Source organism: Garra rufa, chromosome 23 (genome assembly GCF_049309525.1).
Source record: "Garra rufa chromosome 23, GarRuf1.0, whole genome shotgun sequence".
In the NCBI taxonomy this organism is placed as follows: domain Eukaryota; kingdom Metazoa; phylum Chordata; class Actinopteri; order Cypriniformes; family Cyprinidae; genus Garra; species Garra rufa.
This window is the reverse complement of record NC_133383.1, coordinates 665,888-685,628: the sequence shown is the minus strand read 5'-3', so window position 1 is coordinate 685,628 and position 19,741 is coordinate 665,888. Positions and strand designations below refer to the sequence as shown.

Genomic DNA, 19,741 nt, shown 5'->3' with positions numbered 1-19,741 from the left:
CTTTCTCAGGCCAACTTAAAGTTTGTCTTGACAAACGTTTTAATCTAGTTTAGAGTTGTAATGTGTTCTGACGCTGCTGTGCCGTACAGAGAGACGGGAGCGCTGGACCGCAGCAGGAACATCATGATGGAGATCAACCAGCAGAACAGAGATCAGCTCCACCTGCAGGGGAAACTGGTACCATCATCACCTCAATCTCATACAGGGCATTGCGATTGATAAGTCATGCAATTCAGTTATAAACAATGATTTAAGTGTAAATTTGTATTGCATCATAAAACACAGAATCCAGAAAAAAAAAATGCATTTCATAGGGCTCTTAAAATGTAAACTTTCAATACTATGGTGTTAAATTTCCTGCTATTAAATTACAAAATATAGTTATACCATGATTACAGAATCCAGAAAAAACAGAATTTGGTAAATAAATAAACCAGATTTCATTAGTAATCTCCATCTATCAGCAGTCTGTGCAGCAGAATCAGGTTTGGCGGCTCAGAGAATCCATCACCACTGAGCTGACGGCACTTCCTGAACTTCCTGCTGAGCACAACAAACCTCAGCCAATCAGCAGCAGCGCAGAGATGGAGCAGAGCGACGCTACCGAGCTGCAGAGGTACACCAACATACACTCAACTATTAGAAAATACATTTCAGTATTCTCTCTCTCTCTCTTATATATATATATATATATATATACACTACCAGTCAAAAGTTTTTGAACAGTAAGATTTTGAATGTTTTTTTTTAAGAAGTCTCTTCTGCTAACCCAGCCTGCATTTATTTGATCCAAAGTAAAAAAACAAAACAATACAATTTTGAAATATTTTTTTGAAACAATTTTTTGAAATAGTAGTTTACTAATAGCATACTATTTCTCAAATCTAAGTTTTCAGCATCCTTACTCCAGTCTTTAGTGTCAGCCCCCTTTTTTACAAAGGAAAATAATTTAGATCAGCTTTTATTTATTTATTTTATATAAAAAACTGAAAAGATTCTACTTAGCTGTTTTTAAAATAATAATAATAATGGATTTTTTAAGGAGCAAATCAGCATATTGGAATGATTTCTGAAGGATCATGTGACACTAAAGACTGAAGGTGTAATGATACTGAAAATTCAGCTTTGATCACAGAAATAAGTTACATGTTAAAATATATTGCAATAAATAACCAGTTATTTTAAATATTAATTTTTTTTAATTAATATTTTTCGCTGTATTTTGGATCAAATAAATGCAGGCTTGGTGAGCACAAGAGACTTAAAAAACTTTAAAAATCTTACAGTTCAAAAACTTTTGACTGGTAGTGTATACACACAAACACACACTCATATGTATATCACATGATCCTTCCGAAATCTTTCTAATATGCTGATTTGCTGCTCAAAAACATTTATTATTATGTTGAAAAGAGCTGAATAGAGTTTGTTCTGATTTTTTTGAAAATAAAATAAATAAATAAATGTAGATCTAAATGATTTAAATGACACTGAAGACTGGAGTAATGATGCTGAAAACTTAGATTTGATCACAGAAATAAATTAAATGTTAAAATATATTCAAATAGAAAACAGTTATTTTAAATAGAAAAAATATTGCAGGTTTGGTGAGCTGAAGAGACTTAGTTTAAAAAATATTAAAAATCTTACTGTTCAAAAACTTTTGAGTAGTGGTGTGTGTGTGTGTGTGTGTGTGTGTGTGTGTGTGTACATATATATATATATATGAAAAGTAAGATATAATATTTTTATTATTTAAAATAACTGTATACTATTTAAATATCTGTTAAAATGTAATTTATTCCTGTGATTTCAAAGCAGATTTTCAGCATCATTACTCCAGTCTTCAGTGTCACATGATCCTTCAGAATCATTCTAATACTCTAATTTGCTGCCAAAATTATTATTATTATTATTTGTATTATTATTATTATGTTGAAAACAGCTGAGTAGAATTTTTTTTAGTTTTTTTATATAAAATAAATAAATGGTGATCTAAATGATTTAAATGACTCTGAAGACTGGAGTAATGATGCTGAAAATTCAGGTTTGATCACATAAATAAATTACATTTTAAAATATATTCAAATAGAAAACAGTTATTTTAAATACTAAAAACTATTTCAAAATTTGTACATTTTTGCTGTATTTTAAATCGCTTAAATGCAGGCTTAGTGAGCAGAAGATGTTTGAAAAACATTAAAAATATCACTATTCAAAAACTTTTGACTGGTAGTGTGTGTGTGTGTGTGTGTGTGTGTGTGTGTGTAAATGATTTGATACTTTATAGTTTTTACTACCACAAATGATACATTTATAACAGCCTTATAACAGGTTTTTACTGTAGTTTTTTGTATTTCTGAATGACATTTGTCAGAGTGAACAGTGTGTTCCTGTGCAGTAGTGTTAATGTTCTGCTAGTAAATGCAGTGTTGTTGATGTTCTCCAGGCGTCTGCAGGAAGCCGAACACAGAAATAGAGAACTGGAGCAGGAGATGAGCAAACTCAGAGAGGAGATCCTCAGACTGAACGCCGGCAGAGACCAAGGTCAGGAATGATCTGTGATCTGGAATTAGCATTACAGATGTCGTGTGTGTAATAGTATCTGTACAGTGTGTTTGAAACTCTGCCCTGAGAATAGTGAGAATATCCAGTCCGGGAATAGAGAATGAGACACACGGCACACGAGACACGCTCATCAACAGAACAACTGCAGGATCACATGATCAAGCTCATGCCTGATGATTGTCCAACTAATAATAACTGTGATTATTAACTTACAGTAGAAGCATGTCTTTAATGCAATGAAATAAATATTTAAGGAGAGACACTGCAGGCAAAAACACTGTTTTTCACGCACCTGTCAGGCTTTTTGGTTTTTCATAGTGTTTTTTTTTTTTTTTCAGACTAGTGGAAGGAAAACATCCAAAAAACACCGTTAAGTGTTTCTTTTACAGCACTTTATCTATTTGTGTCAATACAATACAGATTTTGAAGGCAATGAGTTTAGGCAACTAAATCTCCACTTCAGTAGCACTTACACACACTAAATTTTACATTTTTATTCCTGCCTATATCCTGAAGGTTTTTACAGAGGGATTTGTTCATATAGAATTTGCTTGATTTTATACAAGATTTTATTCCCTCGAAAAACATTAAAAAAAAATGTTTTCTGCCTGTTGTAAGTATTTTCTGAATCATGATTGAGGGGAAAAATGAGATCCCAAAATTCCTTCTGTAAAAACATTTGACTGTAATACGTAAAAAAAATAAGCAAAATAATCTGCCAATGGGTAAGAAAAATAATCTTGTTTTCTTAAGATTTTTTGGTTTACCCCATTGGCAGATTATTTTACTTGTTCTAAGCAAAAACTCACTTAATTTTGACTTTTTTTTTTCTGAAAACAAGACAATAATTTTTACTCATCTAGAAAATCCTTCTTGATTTAAGAATTTTTTGATATTTTGGCTGGAAACAAGACAAAAAAAAAAAAAAAGTAAGAAAAGCATTTTTGGCAGCTAATGAATATCTTTCTCAGTATTTTTAGTCTTGTTTTCCAGTACGAATATCTGAACATCCTGGAAATGCAGAATGAAGATATGAAACAAGAACAAATATCTGTCAGAGGGAATGAAAACTTGTTGTGCATTTGAACATTTGAATTAGGCTGATTTTTCTGAGCCCACTGGCAGATATTTCATAGAAGGATCTAAAAAAAAAGTCTTAAAATAGCCCGTATAAAACTGTAAGACAGTGTTCTGCTCGTGATAAGACTAATAATGTCTCAGGAGGTTCCTGCAGTTCTTCTGACCTGCGGTCACGCATGACATTTCCTCACGCTCTGCTGTCCAGCTCACAGTGTGTGTGTGTGTGTGTGTGTGTGTGTGTGTGTGTGTGTGTGTGTGTGTGTGTGTGTGTGTGTGTGTGAGTGTGTGTGTGTGTGAGTGTGTGTGTGTGTGTGTGTGTGTGTGTGTGTGTGTGTGTGTGTGTGTTTGTGTGTTTGTGTGTGTGTGTGTGTGTGTGTGTGTGTGTGTGTGTGTGTGTGTGTGTGTGTGTGTGTGTGTGTGTGTGTGTGTTTGTGTGTGTGTGTGTGTGTGTGTGTGTGTGTGTGTGTGTGTGTGTGTGTGTGTTTGTGTGTGTGTGTGTGTGTGTGTGTGTGTGTGTGTGTGTGTGTGTGTGTGTGTGTGTGTGTTTGTGTGTTTGTGTGTGTGTGTGTGTGTGTGTGTGTGTGTGTGTTTGTGTGTTTGTGTGTGTGTGTGTGTGTGTGTGTGTGTGTGTGTGTGTGTGTGTGTGTGTGTGTGTTTGTGTGTGTGTGTGTGTGTGTGTGTGTGTGTGTGTGTGTGTGTGTGTGTGTGTGTGTGTTTGTGTGTGTGTGTGTGTGTGTGTGTGTGTGTGTGTGTGTGTGTGTGTGTGTGTGTGTGTGTGTGTTTGTGTGTTTGTGTGTTTGTTTGTGTGTGTGTGTGTGTGTGTGTGTGTGTGTGTGTGTGTTTGTGTGTGTGTGTGTGTGTGTGTGTGTGTGTGTGTGTGTGTGTGTGTGTGTGTGTGTGTTTGTGTGTGTTTGTGTGTTTGTGTGTGTGTGTGTGTGTGTGTGTGTGTGTTTGTGTGTTTGTTTGTGTGTGTGTGTGTGTGTGTGTGTGTGTGTGTGTGTGTGTGTGTGTGTGTGTGTGTGTGTTTGTGTGTGTTTGTGTGTGTTTGTGTGTTTGTGTGTGTGTGTGTGTGTGTGTGTTTGTTTGTGTGTTTGTGTGTGTGTGTGTGTGTGTGTGTGTGTGTGTGTGTGTGTGTGTGTGTGTGTGTGTGTGTGTTTGTGTGTTTGTGTGTGTGTGTGTGTGTGTGTGTGTGTGTGTGTGTGTGTGTGTTTGTGTGTTTGTGTGTGTGTGTGTGTGTGTGTGTGTGTGTGTGTGTGTGTGTGTGTGTGTGTGTGTTGGCCGAGGCCTATCTAACGCCTGTTTCTCCTCCAATCACAGAGCTGTGTGTGTGTCGGCCGCTGCGCTGTCAGGACCCCGTGCGGGACGTAAGCCTCTCTTAGCACCCTTTAGCATTGCGTCTGTCATGGCTGCGTGTCTGTTATTGTGTCACGGTTCATGTCCTTCATTCCCACCTGTGTCAGTTGCATTGAGCTGAAAACTGATTGACAATCCTGATGTTTGTAGAGCTCAGCGACGCCCCCTGCCTGCCATTACCCGCTAGTGACGCCGCTGCACCGCCACCTGCTGCTCTTCAACAGGGTGAGCAATACTGCAGCAGAATAACACACATCAGCAAATAGTTTTGTAATTTAAAGCTTGGCTTAAAAATATTTCAATTGCTAAATGCATGAATGTAAATTAAACCAGCAGAATCTGGTACAGATTTGGTGTTTTGAACTCCTTTGCTATGGTGGTACAGTTGAGGTCAAACGTTTACATCCCCCTTTCAGAATCTGCGAAATGTTCATTATTGTAGCAAAATAAGAGGGATCGTAAAAACTGCATGTTATTTTTTATTTAGTAGTACTGACCTGAATAAGATATTTCACATAAAAGATGTTTACATATAGCCCACAAGAGAAAATAATTGTTGAATTTATGAAAAGTTTACATCCCGTTGATTCTTAATAAAGTGTTGTTACCTGAATGATCCACAGCTGTGTTTTTTGTTTAGTGATAGTTGTTCATGAGACTCTTGTTTGTCCTGAACAGTTAAACTGTCTGCTGTTCTTCAGAAACATCCTTTAGGTCCCAAAAATTCTTTTGTTTTCCAGCATTTTTGTGTATTTGAACCCTTTCCAACAATGACTCTATGATTCTGAGATCCATCTTTTCACACTGAGGACAACTACATTTTTCTTATTTTGCCTAAATATCATATTTTTTTCATTTAGTACTGCCCTTCAAAGCCTACAGAAGATACTTACATGTTTCCCAGAAGAAGAAAAAAAGCGGAATTTACCCTGATTTTCAAATTCCAAAAGTTTTCACTTAATGTTTTTTCCTTCTGGAGCATCAGTGAGTGTTTGAACCTTCTGTAATAGTTGCATATGAGTCCCTCAGTTGTCCTCAGTGTCAAAAGATGCATCTCAAAATCATACAGTCATTGTTGGAAAGGGTTCAAATTCACAAAAATGCTGGAAAACCAGAGAATTTTCTGAAGAACAGCAGACAGTTTAACTGTTCAGGACAAACAAGAGACTCATGAACAACTATCACTAAACAAAAAAACACAGCTGTGGATCATTCAGGCAACAACACAGTGTTAAGAATCAATGGGTCATTTTTATAAATTCTCTTGTGGACTATATGTAAACATCTTTTATGTGAAATATCTTATTCAGGTCAGGACTTAATAAAAAACAACATGCATTTTGTATGATTCCTCTAATATTTTGCAGATTCTGAAAGGAAACTGTATATTAGGGCTACTCGATTTTGGCAAAAATCATAATCACGATTATTTTGGTCAATATTGTAATCACGGTTATTTAACACGATTATGACTGGGTCCAAAACTTTATATTAGCGATTAATTTAAAGATAGGAATATAACAGAAAAAAATATACAAAAAAATTACACACACACACAAAAAAAATACTTTTATGCAAATCTAAAATTGTCTAACACAGAAATTGAATGTAATTATTTGAATGTAAAATAAAACAGCGTTTTCGCTGTAATAGTTAAACATGGTTTGTTTCTTATTAAATCTACAAAAGTCCTTTATTCAAGAGCAGTGAGTGATTTTTCTCTTTGTATTTTTACGCTTTTATTAATATTAAACACAGAGACGGCAGAAGGAATATTATGTGTTGCCACTTTAAGAGCCACACGGATCCAATATACTGTTACACACGGATTTACATTCTCAACTGTTTATGATCATTTAAGACAGAACTGACAAGGGTTTACATGAATAATCACCAAGCGCCTCATTTTGAAATATTTTTGCGTGTATTTGATGTTTAGACACACCTTGAGCTAAAAGATAACTTCACATGTCCGTGTTCTGCTCCGTCTCTGAGCGCAAACACAGAATAGTGCAAGTTTTCTTACGTGCTTTTAAAAATACAACATCAAAGAAACAAGTCACGTTACATGTGTTGCTGATTTGCCTGTGAAATTAGGCTTTAATGGAGGAGTGAAAGTGCACCACTGGAAAGGGGCGCAATAATCATTTAATCTCCATTACTGCATTCTCATGATCGTTTAAAGCAGAAATCAAAATCAAAACTGAATTTAGATTAATTGCACAGCCCTAATATACAGCGAGGTCAGTAAGTATTTGATCACCCTGTGATTTTGCAAGTTCTCTTACTTAGAAATCATGCATCAATTTTCAGCATAGGTGCATTTCATAGGTGAGAGACAGAATCTAAAAATAAAAATCCGGAAAAAATTGTATGATTTTTTAACAATTTATAATTTATAACAATGTATATCGAGATAGATCCTGTAGTGTTCTGTTTCATCAGTAGTCAAGTGTCCATCAGTGAGTTGTCTGTTGTGCGGTGTGTGTCTGTCAGGTGCGGAGGCCGCAGGTGAGGAGTGAGTCGTATCTGCTGGTTTGTGTCGAGGGGTCTGAACTGCAGCTGTGGGAGCGACACTGCAGCGCTGATCTTTGCTGAAGAACACTAGATAGTCTACAGCAGATGCTTCGGTGAAGCTGCACGGACTGTGATCTACTCTAGTCTGACATCCCCTTCTCTATTCTTCAGTTCCAGTCTATAAAACCTTTCCAGCGTCGTGTCCACATGATGGAGTGAACCATTTCAATCACTCGAGTTTCCTGCTGCAAAGCAGCGTCTTTGATGAGAGACACAGCCATGCGCTGAATCTGATTGACCAGTGACGTTTACAGGCACATCCAACCGTTTCAGCTCCATATTCTGATTACAGCCTTGTTCTGAATATGCTGTTTATGTGGGTGTTTTAGGTCTGATGATCTACATGTGTTTTTCTTGCTGTTTCCCAAAAGATTTCCAAAGAGGGTGTAGATGCTGCCTTTTGGTTATGCCTTATGTCCTCCGTTATTATTAAGTTAGCTTGAGAAAGACATCGCACTGAAATGCTATTTAAACATATAGTTATTCTTCTTCTGAGACTAAAATGATCAAGTCTAACTGCTCCTAGAGCTTTAACTCTAAATTTAAATCTAAATCATGCTAACAATATGCTAATCATGCTAGAATCATGCCATTAATTTGCTAATCATGCTAATAACTTGCTAATCATGTTAGAAACATGCTAGCAACATGCTAGTCATGCTAAAAACATGCTAGCAACTTGCTAATCATGTAAGAAACATGCTAGCAACATGCTAGTCATGCTAAAAACATGCTTGCTAATCATGTAAGAAACATGCTAGCAACATGCTAGTCATGCTAAAAACATGCTAGCAACTTGCTAATCATGTTAGAAACATGCTAGCAACATGCTAGTCATGCTAAAAACATGCTAGCAACTTGTTAATCATGCTAGTAACTTGCTAATCATGTTAGAAAAATGCTAGCAACACGCTAGTCATGCTAAAATCACGCTAGCAACTTGCGAATCATGTAAGAAACATGCTAGCAATATGCTAGTCATGCTAAAAACATGTTAGCAACTTGCTAATTATGTTAGAAACATGCTAGCAACATGCTAGTCATGTTAAAAACATGCTAGCAACTTGCTAATCATGTAAGGAACATGCTACCAACATGATAGTCATGCTAAAACATGCTAGCAACTTGTTAATCATGCTAGTAACTTGCTAATCATGTTAGAAAAATGCTAGCAACACGCTAGTCATGCTAAAATCATGCTAGCAACTTGATAATCATGTAAGAAACATGCTTGCAAAATGCTAGTCATGCTAAAAACATGTTAGCAACTTGCTAATCATGTTAGAAACATGCTAGCAACATGCTAGTCATGCTAAAAACATGCTAGCAACTTGCTAATCATGTAAGGAACATGCTACCAACATGATAGTCATGTTAAAAAACATGCTAGCAACATGCCAGTAACTTGCTAATCATGCTAATGACATGTCAATCATGTTAGAAACATGCTAGCAAAATGCTAGTCATGCTAAAAACATGCTAGCAATTTGTTAATCATGTTAAAATCATGCTAGCAACTTGCTAATCATGCTATAAACATGCTAGCAACATGCCAGTAACTTGCTAATCATGCTAATGACATGTTAATCATGTTAGAAACATGCTAGCAACATGCTAGTCATGCTAAAAACATGCTAGAAAATTGCTAATCATGTAAGAAACATGCTAGCAACATGCTAGTCATGCTACAAACATGCTAGCAACATGCCAGCAACTTGCTAATCATGCTAATAACATGTTAATCATGATAGAATCATGCTAGCAACATTCTAGTTATGTTAAAAACATGCTAGTAACTTCAGAGTCATGCTAATTACATGTTAATCATGCTAGCAACATGCTAACAACATGCTAGCAATTTGTTAATCATGTTAAAATCATGTTAGCAACTTGCTAATCATGCTATAAACATGCTAGCAACTTGTTTATCATGTTAAAAATGTGCTAGCAACTTGGAAATCATGCTAGCAACTTGCTATTTATGTTCGAATCATGCTAGTAACTTGGTAATCATGGTAGAAACATGCTAACAACTTGTAATAGTGCTAGAATCATGCTAGCAACATGTCAATCATGCTAGACACATGTTAACATCTTGTTAACCGTGCTAGAAACATGCTAGCAGCTAGCTAATCATAATAGAAACATATTAGCAACTTGCTAATTATGTTAGAAACACGTTAGCAACATGCTAATCATGGTATAAACATGCTAACAACTTGTTAATGATGTTAGCAACATGCTAATAACTTGCTAATCATGCTAGCAACATATTAACTTGCTAATTGTGTTAAAAACCTGCTAGCAACTTGATAATCATGATAGAAACATACTAGCAACTGTTAAGCATGTTAGAAGCATGCTAGCAACATGCTAATCATGCTAGCAACATACTATCTATCAGTCTATCTATCTATCAAACATTAAGCTTTTAAAACTACTTTAAACTTCAAACTATTTCAGACTGAAAACCCTCAATCTTAAAACTTTTAAAACTTGGAAATCTTTTTAAACTGCTTAAACTTTTTTTAAACCATTCAAACTTTTCAAACTTTTTCAAACTTTCTGGTCTAGCTTTCTCAAGCCAACTTCAAAGTTTGTCTTGACAAACTTGTTTATCTAGTTTTTATTAAAACTTTCACACAGTTTAATTAGGACTCAACACTTCAGAAATGCCCAAAAACTCACTTCCAGGAGTGGGAATCAGGATTTGGAGAATTAAAAAAAAGTTGTCTTAAAGTGAATCAGGCAATCAGAATATTCTAATCTGAATATTGTCAAATTCTGATTCATATTGGAATATTGATGTGCATGGCTGTAAATGTAAAAGCGTTTGCCTTATTGAGTCAGAATCTGTCAGCGTAGTTTGTTTACAGTATGTTGGGTTGGTTTGCTGTCCTGCTTTTCCCTGGTGTTCATGGGAATCTGCACTGAGAATCATGTAGTTTATTCCTCCACAATTCAGATGCTTGGTATGTGTGTGTAGGTTTATACTCACAGTGACACTAACAGCATCACCAGCTCTGAATCTGCTGTAAAGGCACAGAACAGATGAAGCACAGCTGTCTCTAGATGGTAACCCTGATTCTGTGGTGTTCATGCAGGCAGAATGCGGACGATCATCTAGATGCGAGCATGACGCGCCGTACGCTGAGTGCCGTCTGTTAAACCACACGTGTTTGTGTGCATATCGTATACTACATCATTATTTACCAGAGATATATTTTGTACAAAAGAAGTGAATTGAAGTTGTTTTAAACATTAAAACTATTTAAGTGTGAGAAACTTAGAAATAAAGTTGGCTTATTTATTTAACAGTTCTTGGAAATATGTGTCCGTTTGTTAAATGTACATTTGCTTTGTGGTTTAAATGGCTTTAAATACCTTCATTTCCCATCAAAGTGAGTACTGAGTCCTGATAAGAACAAGTGAACTGACTTTGCTTCTGTGCTCTGTATGGAGTGTGGCGTGGCTTCTGTACTCTGTATGGAGTGGGTGTGGCTTCTGTACTCTGTATGCAGTGGGTGTGGCTTCTGTACTCTGTATGTAGTGGGTGTGGCCTATGTCCTCTGTATGTAGTGGGCGTGGCTTATGTACTCTGTATGGAGTGGGCGTGGCTTATGTACTCTGTATGGAGTGGGTGTGGCTTCTGTACTCTGTATGTAGTGGGTGTGGCTTCTGTACTCTGTATGTAGTGGGCGTGGCTTATGTCCTCTGTATGGAGTGGGTGTTGCTTCTGTGCTCTGTATGGAGTGGGTGTGGCTTCTGTTCTCTGTGTGGAGTGGGTGTGGCTTATGTACTCTGTATGGAGTGGGTGTGGCTTATGTACTCTGTATGTAGTGGGTGTGGCTTCTGTTCTCTGTGTGGAGTGGGTGTGGCTTATGTACTCTAGGCGTTTCTCAATGTCAAGGAAGGATCCTCGGAAGCCAGAATTTCGAGGATGCTACGTCATCGACATCCGTCAAATAAAGACAGATTTATTTGCATTTTTAATCATAGAAAACAGAATACAGTCAACAGAATATTGCCTGCTATTTAGAAAAGTAGAATGTAAAATAGCATACATTATGCAAAGATATATATTTAAAACATTGTTGTCACCTATGCTACATGTGTCAATCCAAAAGTGCCAAAATGAAGATAATGTTGCATGTTTAAAGCAATCTCATGCATGGTTTCTGCAGGTCTTGAAACATCTTAATCCACCTTTCCACAAATTAAGGCCTCAGAAAGTTGTAATTCAGAGCAGAAAGTCTTAAATTGCACAAATCTGCCTCAGTATTTTGTGTATTCCAGCACTAATATCTAAACATCCTTAAATCAAGATGCATTTACTAGAGATGCAGAATGAAGATATGAGTGTCCTGTGCATAGTTTGCATGTAGTGTTCTGTGCTTCACATGTAGAGTCCTGCGGCGGGGTACAGCATGAAGGGGGCGATGCTGTGCTGCGAGGGGCTCTCCAGCATGTGTTTGCGGTAATAGCGGCGGAGCGCCGGGCTGCTCGGGTGCTGCTGTCTGACGTGGAGGAAGTACTCATCTGGCCGGCTGGAGGTGAAGCCGCAGTCCTCGCACACGAAGATCTTGGAGCGCCGCTGGCGATACGCATACTGCTGCCGCACACCGTGGATCTTCCTCAGGTGAGACTCCAGAGAGCAGCGCTGCGTGAACGCTTTCTCACACAGATCACAGCGGTACGGACGGATACCTGCGTGACAGAGAAGTGGCTTAGAACCATTGCTAATAAACAGAAATGTTTCTTGAGCAGCAAATCAGAATATTAGAATGATTTCTGAAGGATCATGTGACACTGAAGACTGCAGGAATGATGCTGAAAATGCAGCTTTGATCACAGGAATAAATTACATTTGAACATAGATATTTCAGTGTCACATGATTCTTCAAAAACCATTGTAATATCCTGATTTATTATCAATGTTGGAAACAGTTGTGCTGCTTAATTTTTTTTTTGAAAATATGATACTTTTTCAGCATTCTTTGATGAATACAAAGTTTAAAAGAACAGCATTTATTCAACATATAAATGTTTTCTAACAATATAAGTCTTTTCTATCACATTGTATCAATTTAACACATCCTTGGCGAATGAAAGTATTAATTTCTTTCAAAAAAGAAAGTATAAAAATTTACTGACTACAAAGTTTTAGATGCCAGGTTACCGTATATTGTTACAAAAGATTTTAAGGATTTGAAATAAGCGCTGTTCTTTTTAACTTTTTTATTGATTAAGGAATCGAGAAAAACTGTTTCCAACACTGATAATAAATCAGTATATTTGAATGATTTCTGAAGGATCATTTGACACTGAAGACTGGAGGAATGATGCTGAAAATTCAGCTTTGATCACAGGAATAAATTACATTTTAACATAGATTTGCATAGTAAACAGCTTTTTTAAAACATAAAAAATATTTCAAATTTTTACTGTATTTCAAATATTTCAAATTTGTACTGTAATTACTGTTATTATCAATGTTGGAAACAGTTGTGCTGCTTAGTAACTTTTTTGGAACGTGATACTTTTTTCAAGATTCTTTGATGAATAAAAAAAGTTTAAAAGAACAGCATTTATTCAAAATATAAATCTTTTCTAACAATGTAACACATTCTAACAAAGTCTTTGCTATTGCTTTTTATCAATTTAACACATCCTTGGTGTATAAAAGTATTCATTTATTTAAAAAAAAGAAAGATTCAACTGTGTTGAATCTTTGAAAACTGTGTTTTTTTTCCTTGTTTTTTTTCAGATTCTTTAAACAATAAAAAGTTGAACAGCGTTTTTTTTTTTTTTTTTTTTTTTAATAGAAATCTTTTGTAACAATATAAACTACCATCTAAAAGTTTGGGGTCAGTACATTTTTATTCTTTCTTTTTTGAAAGAAGTTAATATTTTCATTCAGAAATCATTCTAATATACTGATTTATTATCAGTGTTGGAAACTGTTTTAACATGCTGCTTAATATTTTGTTGGAACCTGTTTTTATTATTATTCTTTAATCAATAAAAAGTTGAAAAGAACAGCGTTTATTTAAAACCATTTAAAAGTTTGGGGTCAGTACATTTGTATTCTTTCTTTCTTTTTTTTTTTAAAGAAATTAATACTTTCAGCATGGATGTGTTAAATTGATTAAAAAGTGATAGCAAAGACTTAAATTGTTAGAAAATATTTATTTCAAAAGATTAAACTTTTATTTGATAAAAAAAAACCTAAATATTAAGCAGAAGCAGACTGATTTCTGAAGGATCATGTGACACTGAAGACTGGAGTAATGATGCTGAAAATTCAGCTTTGGCCACAGAAATAAATTACATTTGAACAGATATTCACATAGAAAACAGCTGTTTCGAAACATAAAAATATTTCACATTTTTACAGCATTTTTAATGGTTTTGATGGTGTGCAGAAGAGATTGCAGAAAAAGATCTAGTCTTTTTTCAGAGTGTATACACTCATCTCACCTGTGTGTGTTCTCATGTGTCTCTTCAGGTCGAAGGTGTCGTTAAAGCCTTTCCCGCAGTAGCGACACGGATGTCTCTTGACCAGACTGTGGCATTTGAGGTGGCGCGTCAGCATGCGCTGCAGGGGGAACATTTTATGACACACGGAGCACAGGAACTCTGTGGAGCCGCCGGATTCACGCGTCTGAAAGCAAAGAAACACGTCAGATTTCTGAAGATGCTGAGGATCTGCAGCTCATCCTTAGGTGCTTCACCTTGTTGAGTGGCGCTGAGGCCAGTGCAGGAGGATGAGGAGGATGAGGAGGAAGAGAACTCTGGGACGGCTGAACTCTCTCCATCCCATAATCCTCTCTGTGACGCTCCAGAGCCGCGGGAGCTGAAGGAGAAGCAGGTGTGTGTTTGTGGACGACATGAGCGCGCTCAGACACTGACTCCAGATCAGCGCTGGGAGACTGGACAGACACTGAAACGCACACGTTAGACAATTACAGACTAGTATTAGTGCTCTTTCAGTGCTCATGAGACTCTTTTTTCCTAGATTTATTGTTTTTTCTAAATAAGATACAATATTAACAGTAACAAATGTGACCCTGGAGCACAAAACCAGTCTTAAGTAGCATGGATATATTTGTTGCAATAGTCAAAAATACATTCTTTGGGTCAAAATTATTTTTTTTTAATGCAAAAATCATTAGGAAATTAAGTAAAAATCATGTATTTATTTCCTACTGTACATATATCAAAACTTAATTTTTGATTAGTAATATGCATTGCTAAGAACTTAATTTGGACAACTTTAAAGGCGATTCCAGAATAATAATTAATATTATTATTAATAATATTTATTTATTATATTATATTATGTAATATATTATGTTGTTTAGATATTTATTTTAAATAAATATAAAAATAAAATGAAAATAATAGGGTTTATTTTAATTTATTATTATAAAATGAAATACTTATTTATTATAATTTTTTATTATTATTATAAAAAACAATTACATGCATAAAGTCATCCAACAATGCAGTCAAAATCAAAATTATTACATTTATTATTATTATTATTAATCTCTACCAAATATGGTCATTTATAAAAATTATATTATATTATTTTAATTATAAAAATAAAGTAAAAATAATAGGGTTTATTTTAATTTATTATTATAAAATAATATACTTATTTATTATAATTTTAATTATTATTATTATAAAATAAAAAAACATGAATAAAGTCATCCAACAATGCAGTCAGAATCAAAATTATAACTTTTATTATTATTATTATTAATATTAATATTACTATTAATCTATATATATATATATATATATATAGATTATATATATATTTTTATAAAAATACAAATAGGTTTTATTTTAATTTATTATTATAAAATAAAATACCTTTTAAATAATAATTTTTATAATTATTATAAAATAAAAAATAACATGCATAAAGTCATCCAACAATGCAGTCAAAATGATAACATTTATTATTATTATTATTAATATTAATCTCTCTCTCTCTCTCTCTTTATATATATATTTATATAAAAATAAAAATAGGGTTTATTTCAATGTATTATTATAAAATAAAATACTTATCAATTATAATTTTTATAAATATTATAAAATAAAAAATAACATGCATAAAGTCATCCAACAATTCAGTCAAAATTAAAAGTATCACATTTATTATAAATATTATTATTATTAATATTATTATTATTGATATATGAAATAATAATAATAATAAAATTATATATATATATATATATATATATATATATATATATGATTTTTTTAAATTACAGTAATATTGTTTACTTATTATTATAAAATAAAATATGATATGTATTAATTACAATTTCAAGTATTATTATAAAATAAAAAAAACATGCAAAAAGTCATCCAACAATGTAATCAGAATTAAAATGATTACATTTTTTATTATTAATATTAAGAATTTTATTTAGTCTGTGTCCCTTTGTAATGTTCCTTTGTTTCTAAAATATGTAAATAAATCAGAAAAAACCTTAATCTCCTTAACCTATAATGTCCTACACTTTAGTGAACAGTTCTTGATTGAAAGTGTTTGTTCTACTGTATTAAAATAAAACAGATCTGCTAGTTGAGGAGTATGTAAAGATGTCATTTGGATTTCCAGTTAGTCAGAATGAGTCATCGCCAACAAAAGGACAAAGGCGATTCGTCTAGAGCTCTAAGATCATGTTTATGAAAGTGTTTTCCAGCTCCTATGAGTCAATGATCATCAGTCAGTGACTGTCTAGAGCTATAAAACACATCACTGATGAAAACAGTTGGAGATCATAACAAGATCTCTCAGCTTTCTTATTCTTATAGTTAAATATTTGTCAAAATATATAATCAAAAATAAAGTAAAGATCGTGTTCCATAAAGATATTTTGTAAAATTCCTACTGTAAATATATATATAAACTCATAATCACATAATTGATCAATCAGCCACAAAAATGCACCAAGAAATCAGCTTGTGATCAATAATGTCACATAACATCACATTTACTTCAGGAAACACACTCTGTGAAAATTAACTCAAAATAGTCAGCTAAAAACTAACTTATTTTCATAAATATATGCACTATAATAAATATTCTTTGTATTTTACTGAACTTGTTTTTCAATATTTAATATACACTGCTGCTCAAAAGTTTTAAATGATTTTTAAAGACGTTTCTCCTGCTCATCAAGACTGCATTTATTTAATCAAAAATACAGAAAAAACTGTAATATTCTGAAATATTATTTCAATTTAAGATAACTGTTTTCTATGTGAATATATTGTAAAATATAATTTATTCCTGTGATACAAAGCTGAATTTTCAGCATCATTACTCCAGTCTTCAGTGTCACACGATCCTTCAGAAATCATTCTAATATTCTGATTTAATATCAATGTTGAAAATAGTTGTGCTGTTTTGTTATGGAATATGTGATATTTTTTCAGGATTCCTAAATAAAAAGAACAGCCTATTGTATTCTTTCTTTCTTTTTTGAAAGAAATTGGTAGTTTTATTCATCAAGGATGTGCTAAATTAATAAAAAGTGATAGCATAGATTTACACAGATTTATATTTTGAATAAATGCTGTTCTTTTTAACTTGTTATTCATTAAAGAATCCTGAAAAATAATCACAGGTTGCACTAAATATTAAGTTTCCAATTCTAATAATAAATCAGTATATTACAATGATTTCTGAAGGATCGAATGACACTTAAGACTGGAGTAACAGCTGATAAAAAAAAAATCAGATTGAATCACAGGAATAAATTCTATTTTAAAGCATATTAAAATCAAAGCCATTATTTTACATTGTAAAAAACATTTAGCTTTTTTTCAGTATTTTTTATCAAATAAATGAGCATGAGAAACATCTTTAGAAACCATTAGAATAATTTCTGAAGGATCATGTGACACTTAAGACTGGAGTAACAGCTGATGAAAATTCAGCTGCGCATCACAGGAATAAATTATATTTTAAAGCCTATTAAAATCAAAGCCATTATTTTACATTGTAAAAACATTTGGATTGTTTTGCAGTATTTTTGATCAAATACATGAGCATGAGAAACATCTTTAGAAACCATTAGAATGATTTCTAAAGGATCGTGTGACACTGAAGACTGGAGTAACTGCTGATAAAAAAAAAATCAGCATTGCATCACAGAAAAAAATTCTATTTTAAAGCATATTAAAATCAAAGCCATTATTTTATATTGTAAAAAACATTTAGCTTTTTTTCAGTATTTTTTATCAAATAAATGAGCATAAGAAATATCTTTAAAAACCATTAGAATGATTTCTGAAGGATCAAGTGACACTGAAGACTGGAGTAACAGCTGATGAAAATTCAGCATTGCATCACTGGAATAAATTATATTTTAAAACCTATTAAAATCAAAACAATTGTTTTATATTGTAAAAACATTTGGATTTTTTTTTTCAACATTTTTGATAAAATGAATGAGCATGAGAAATATCTTTAAAAACCATTAGAATGATTTCTGAAGGATCGAGTGACACTGAAGACTGGAGTAACTGCTGATAAAAAAAAAATTCAGCATTGCATCACAGAAATAAATTCTATTTTAAAGCATATTCAAATCAAAGCCATTATTTTATATTGTAAAAACATTTAGCTTTTTACAGTATTTCTGATCAAATAAATGATCATAAGAAACATCTTTAGAAACCATTAGAATGATTTCTGAAGGATCAAGTGACACTGAAGACTGGAGTAACAGCTGATGAAAATTCAGCTTTGCATCACAGAAATAAATTATATTTTAAAGCCTATTAAAATCAAAGCCATTATTTTACATTGTAAAAACATTTGGATTTTTTTGCAGTATTTTTGATCAAATACATGAGCATGAGAAATATCTTTAGAAACCATTAGAATGATTTCAAAAGGATCATGTGACACTGAAGACTGGAGTAACTGCTGATAAAAAAAAATCAGCTTTACATCACAGAAATAAATTCTATTTTAAAGCATATTAAAATCAAAGCCATTATTTTATATTGTAAAAACATTTAGCTTTTTTCAGTATTCTTGATCAAATAAATGATCATAAGAAACATCTTTAGAAACCATTAGAATGATTTCTGAAGGATCAAGTGACACTGAAGACTGGAGTAACAGCTGATGAAAATTCAGCTTTACATCACAGAAATAAATTATATTTTAAAGCCTATTAAAATCAAAGCCATTATTTTACATTGTAAAAACATTTGGATTTTTTTTAACATTTTTGATCAAATTAATGAGCATAAGAAACATCTTTAAAAACCATTAGAATGATTTCTGAAGGATCAAGTGACACTGGAGACTGGAGTAACAGCTGATGAAAATGCAGCATTGAATCACAGGAATAAATTATATTTTAAAGCCTATTAAAATCAAAGCCATTATGTTACATTCTAAAAAACATTTAGCTTTTTTTCAGTATTTTTGATCAAATAAATAGCCATAAGAAGCATTTTTAAAAAACACTAAAATCTTACTGATTCTAAACTTTTGAGCAGCAGTGTGTGTTTAAATGACTCCATCATGAAAACAAGTTCTGGCATCCACATTTTTGCATTTCAGCAACAAACTAAAGTATATTTTAGTGTATTTTGTCCAGTGCGGTACCTGCGTCGGGACTGAAGCAGGGCTCGGGCTCCTTCCACTGCCATGCGGCGCAGGCCGACTGCTTCCTCTTGACCAGGAACGAGCGTGGCATCTCTGAGACTGACCCTCGCCTCCGCTCTACGGAGAGTCAATCTGAGCGTGTGATTTCCATATCCCTGGAGAGAGGAAGACACACCTGTGCGTGCGCGCGCTGCTTTAACTGCTGCTCCGCTGGTTTGCATGCCAGGTAGAGAGAATCTGGTCTCCTCATTTAACTGGACCTGCCATGCAAATGGTCCTCTGGCGGCGCGGGGCTGAAGGGCACAGCACGCTCAGCCGCACTGCTAGGAAAATGTTGCTTTTATTTGGCGTTCCAGTTGATTGTCTGTCGGGTTTATGTCACCTAAACTGGGACAAAGGCAATTCAAATCGACTGCTTTACTGTTGACTATCTGTTAACCTCCCGGTCTTCAATGGCTTTCTCTGGTCCTAACAGGTGTGCTTTTCTTCTTTGCACGTCAAAAG

The 19,741-nt window shown here is 33.8% G+C and overlaps 2 protein-coding genes across 3 annotated transcripts in view; one reads left to right on the top strand and one right to left on the bottom strand.

Moving 5' to 3' along the window:
* LOC141299130 (myotonin-protein kinase) overlaps nucleotides 1–10,893 on the top strand; it is a 33,995-nt gene extending 23,102 nt beyond the window's left edge. Inside the window, exons 10-15 of one of the 2 annotated variants that reach the window (XM_073829414.1) lie at nucleotides 90–177; nucleotides 465–616; nucleotides 2,450–2,547; nucleotides 4,966–5,012; nucleotides 5,152–5,226; nucleotides 7,498–10,893. In XM_073829414.1, the coding sequence (XP_073685515.1) occupies nucleotides 90–177; nucleotides 465–616; nucleotides 2,450–2,547; nucleotides 4,966–5,012; nucleotides 5,152–5,226; nucleotides 7,498–7,599 (562 nt within the window). In that variant the 3' untranslated portion in view covers nucleotides 7,600–10,893. The remainder of the gene's footprint in view (nucleotides 1–89; nucleotides 178–464; nucleotides 617–2,449; nucleotides 2,548–4,965; nucleotides 5,013–5,151; nucleotides 5,227–7,497) is intronic. The other variant, XM_073829415.1, reaches the window with a different exon arrangement.
* An 850-nt stretch (nucleotides 10,894–11,743) lies between these two features.
* LOC141299804 (putative transcription factor Ovo-like 1) lies at nucleotides 11,744–19,328 on the bottom strand. The gene is made up of 4 exons (XM_073830175.1): nucleotides 19,238–19,328; nucleotides 14,313–14,521; nucleotides 14,059–14,242; nucleotides 11,744–12,285 (listed from the first exon to the last, which is right to left on the bottom strand). The coding sequence occupies exons 1-4, from the start codon at nucleotides 19,326–19,328 to the stop codon at nucleotides 11,975–11,977; spliced, it is 795 nt and encodes a 264-aa protein (XP_073686276.1). The 3' UTR covers nucleotides 11,744–11,974.
* Nucleotides 19,329–19,741: the final 413 nt, after the last annotated feature.

Excerpts from the sequence above, each read along its gene's own strand:
- LOC141299804 (XM_073830175.1), bottom strand. The coding sequence starts at position 19,328 with ATGCCACGCTCGTTCCTGGTCAAGAGGAAGCAGTCGGCCTGCGCCGCA. Across the intron at positions 14,243-14,312 it reads CCTCAGCGCCACTCAACAAG|ACGCGTGAATCCGGCGGCTC; the intron begins GTGAAGCACCTA and ends CTTTGCTTTCAG. Across the intron at positions 12,286-14,058 it reads ACACATGAGAACACACACAG|GTATCCGTCCGTACCGCTGT; the intron begins GTGAGATGAGTG and ends TCTGTCACGCAG.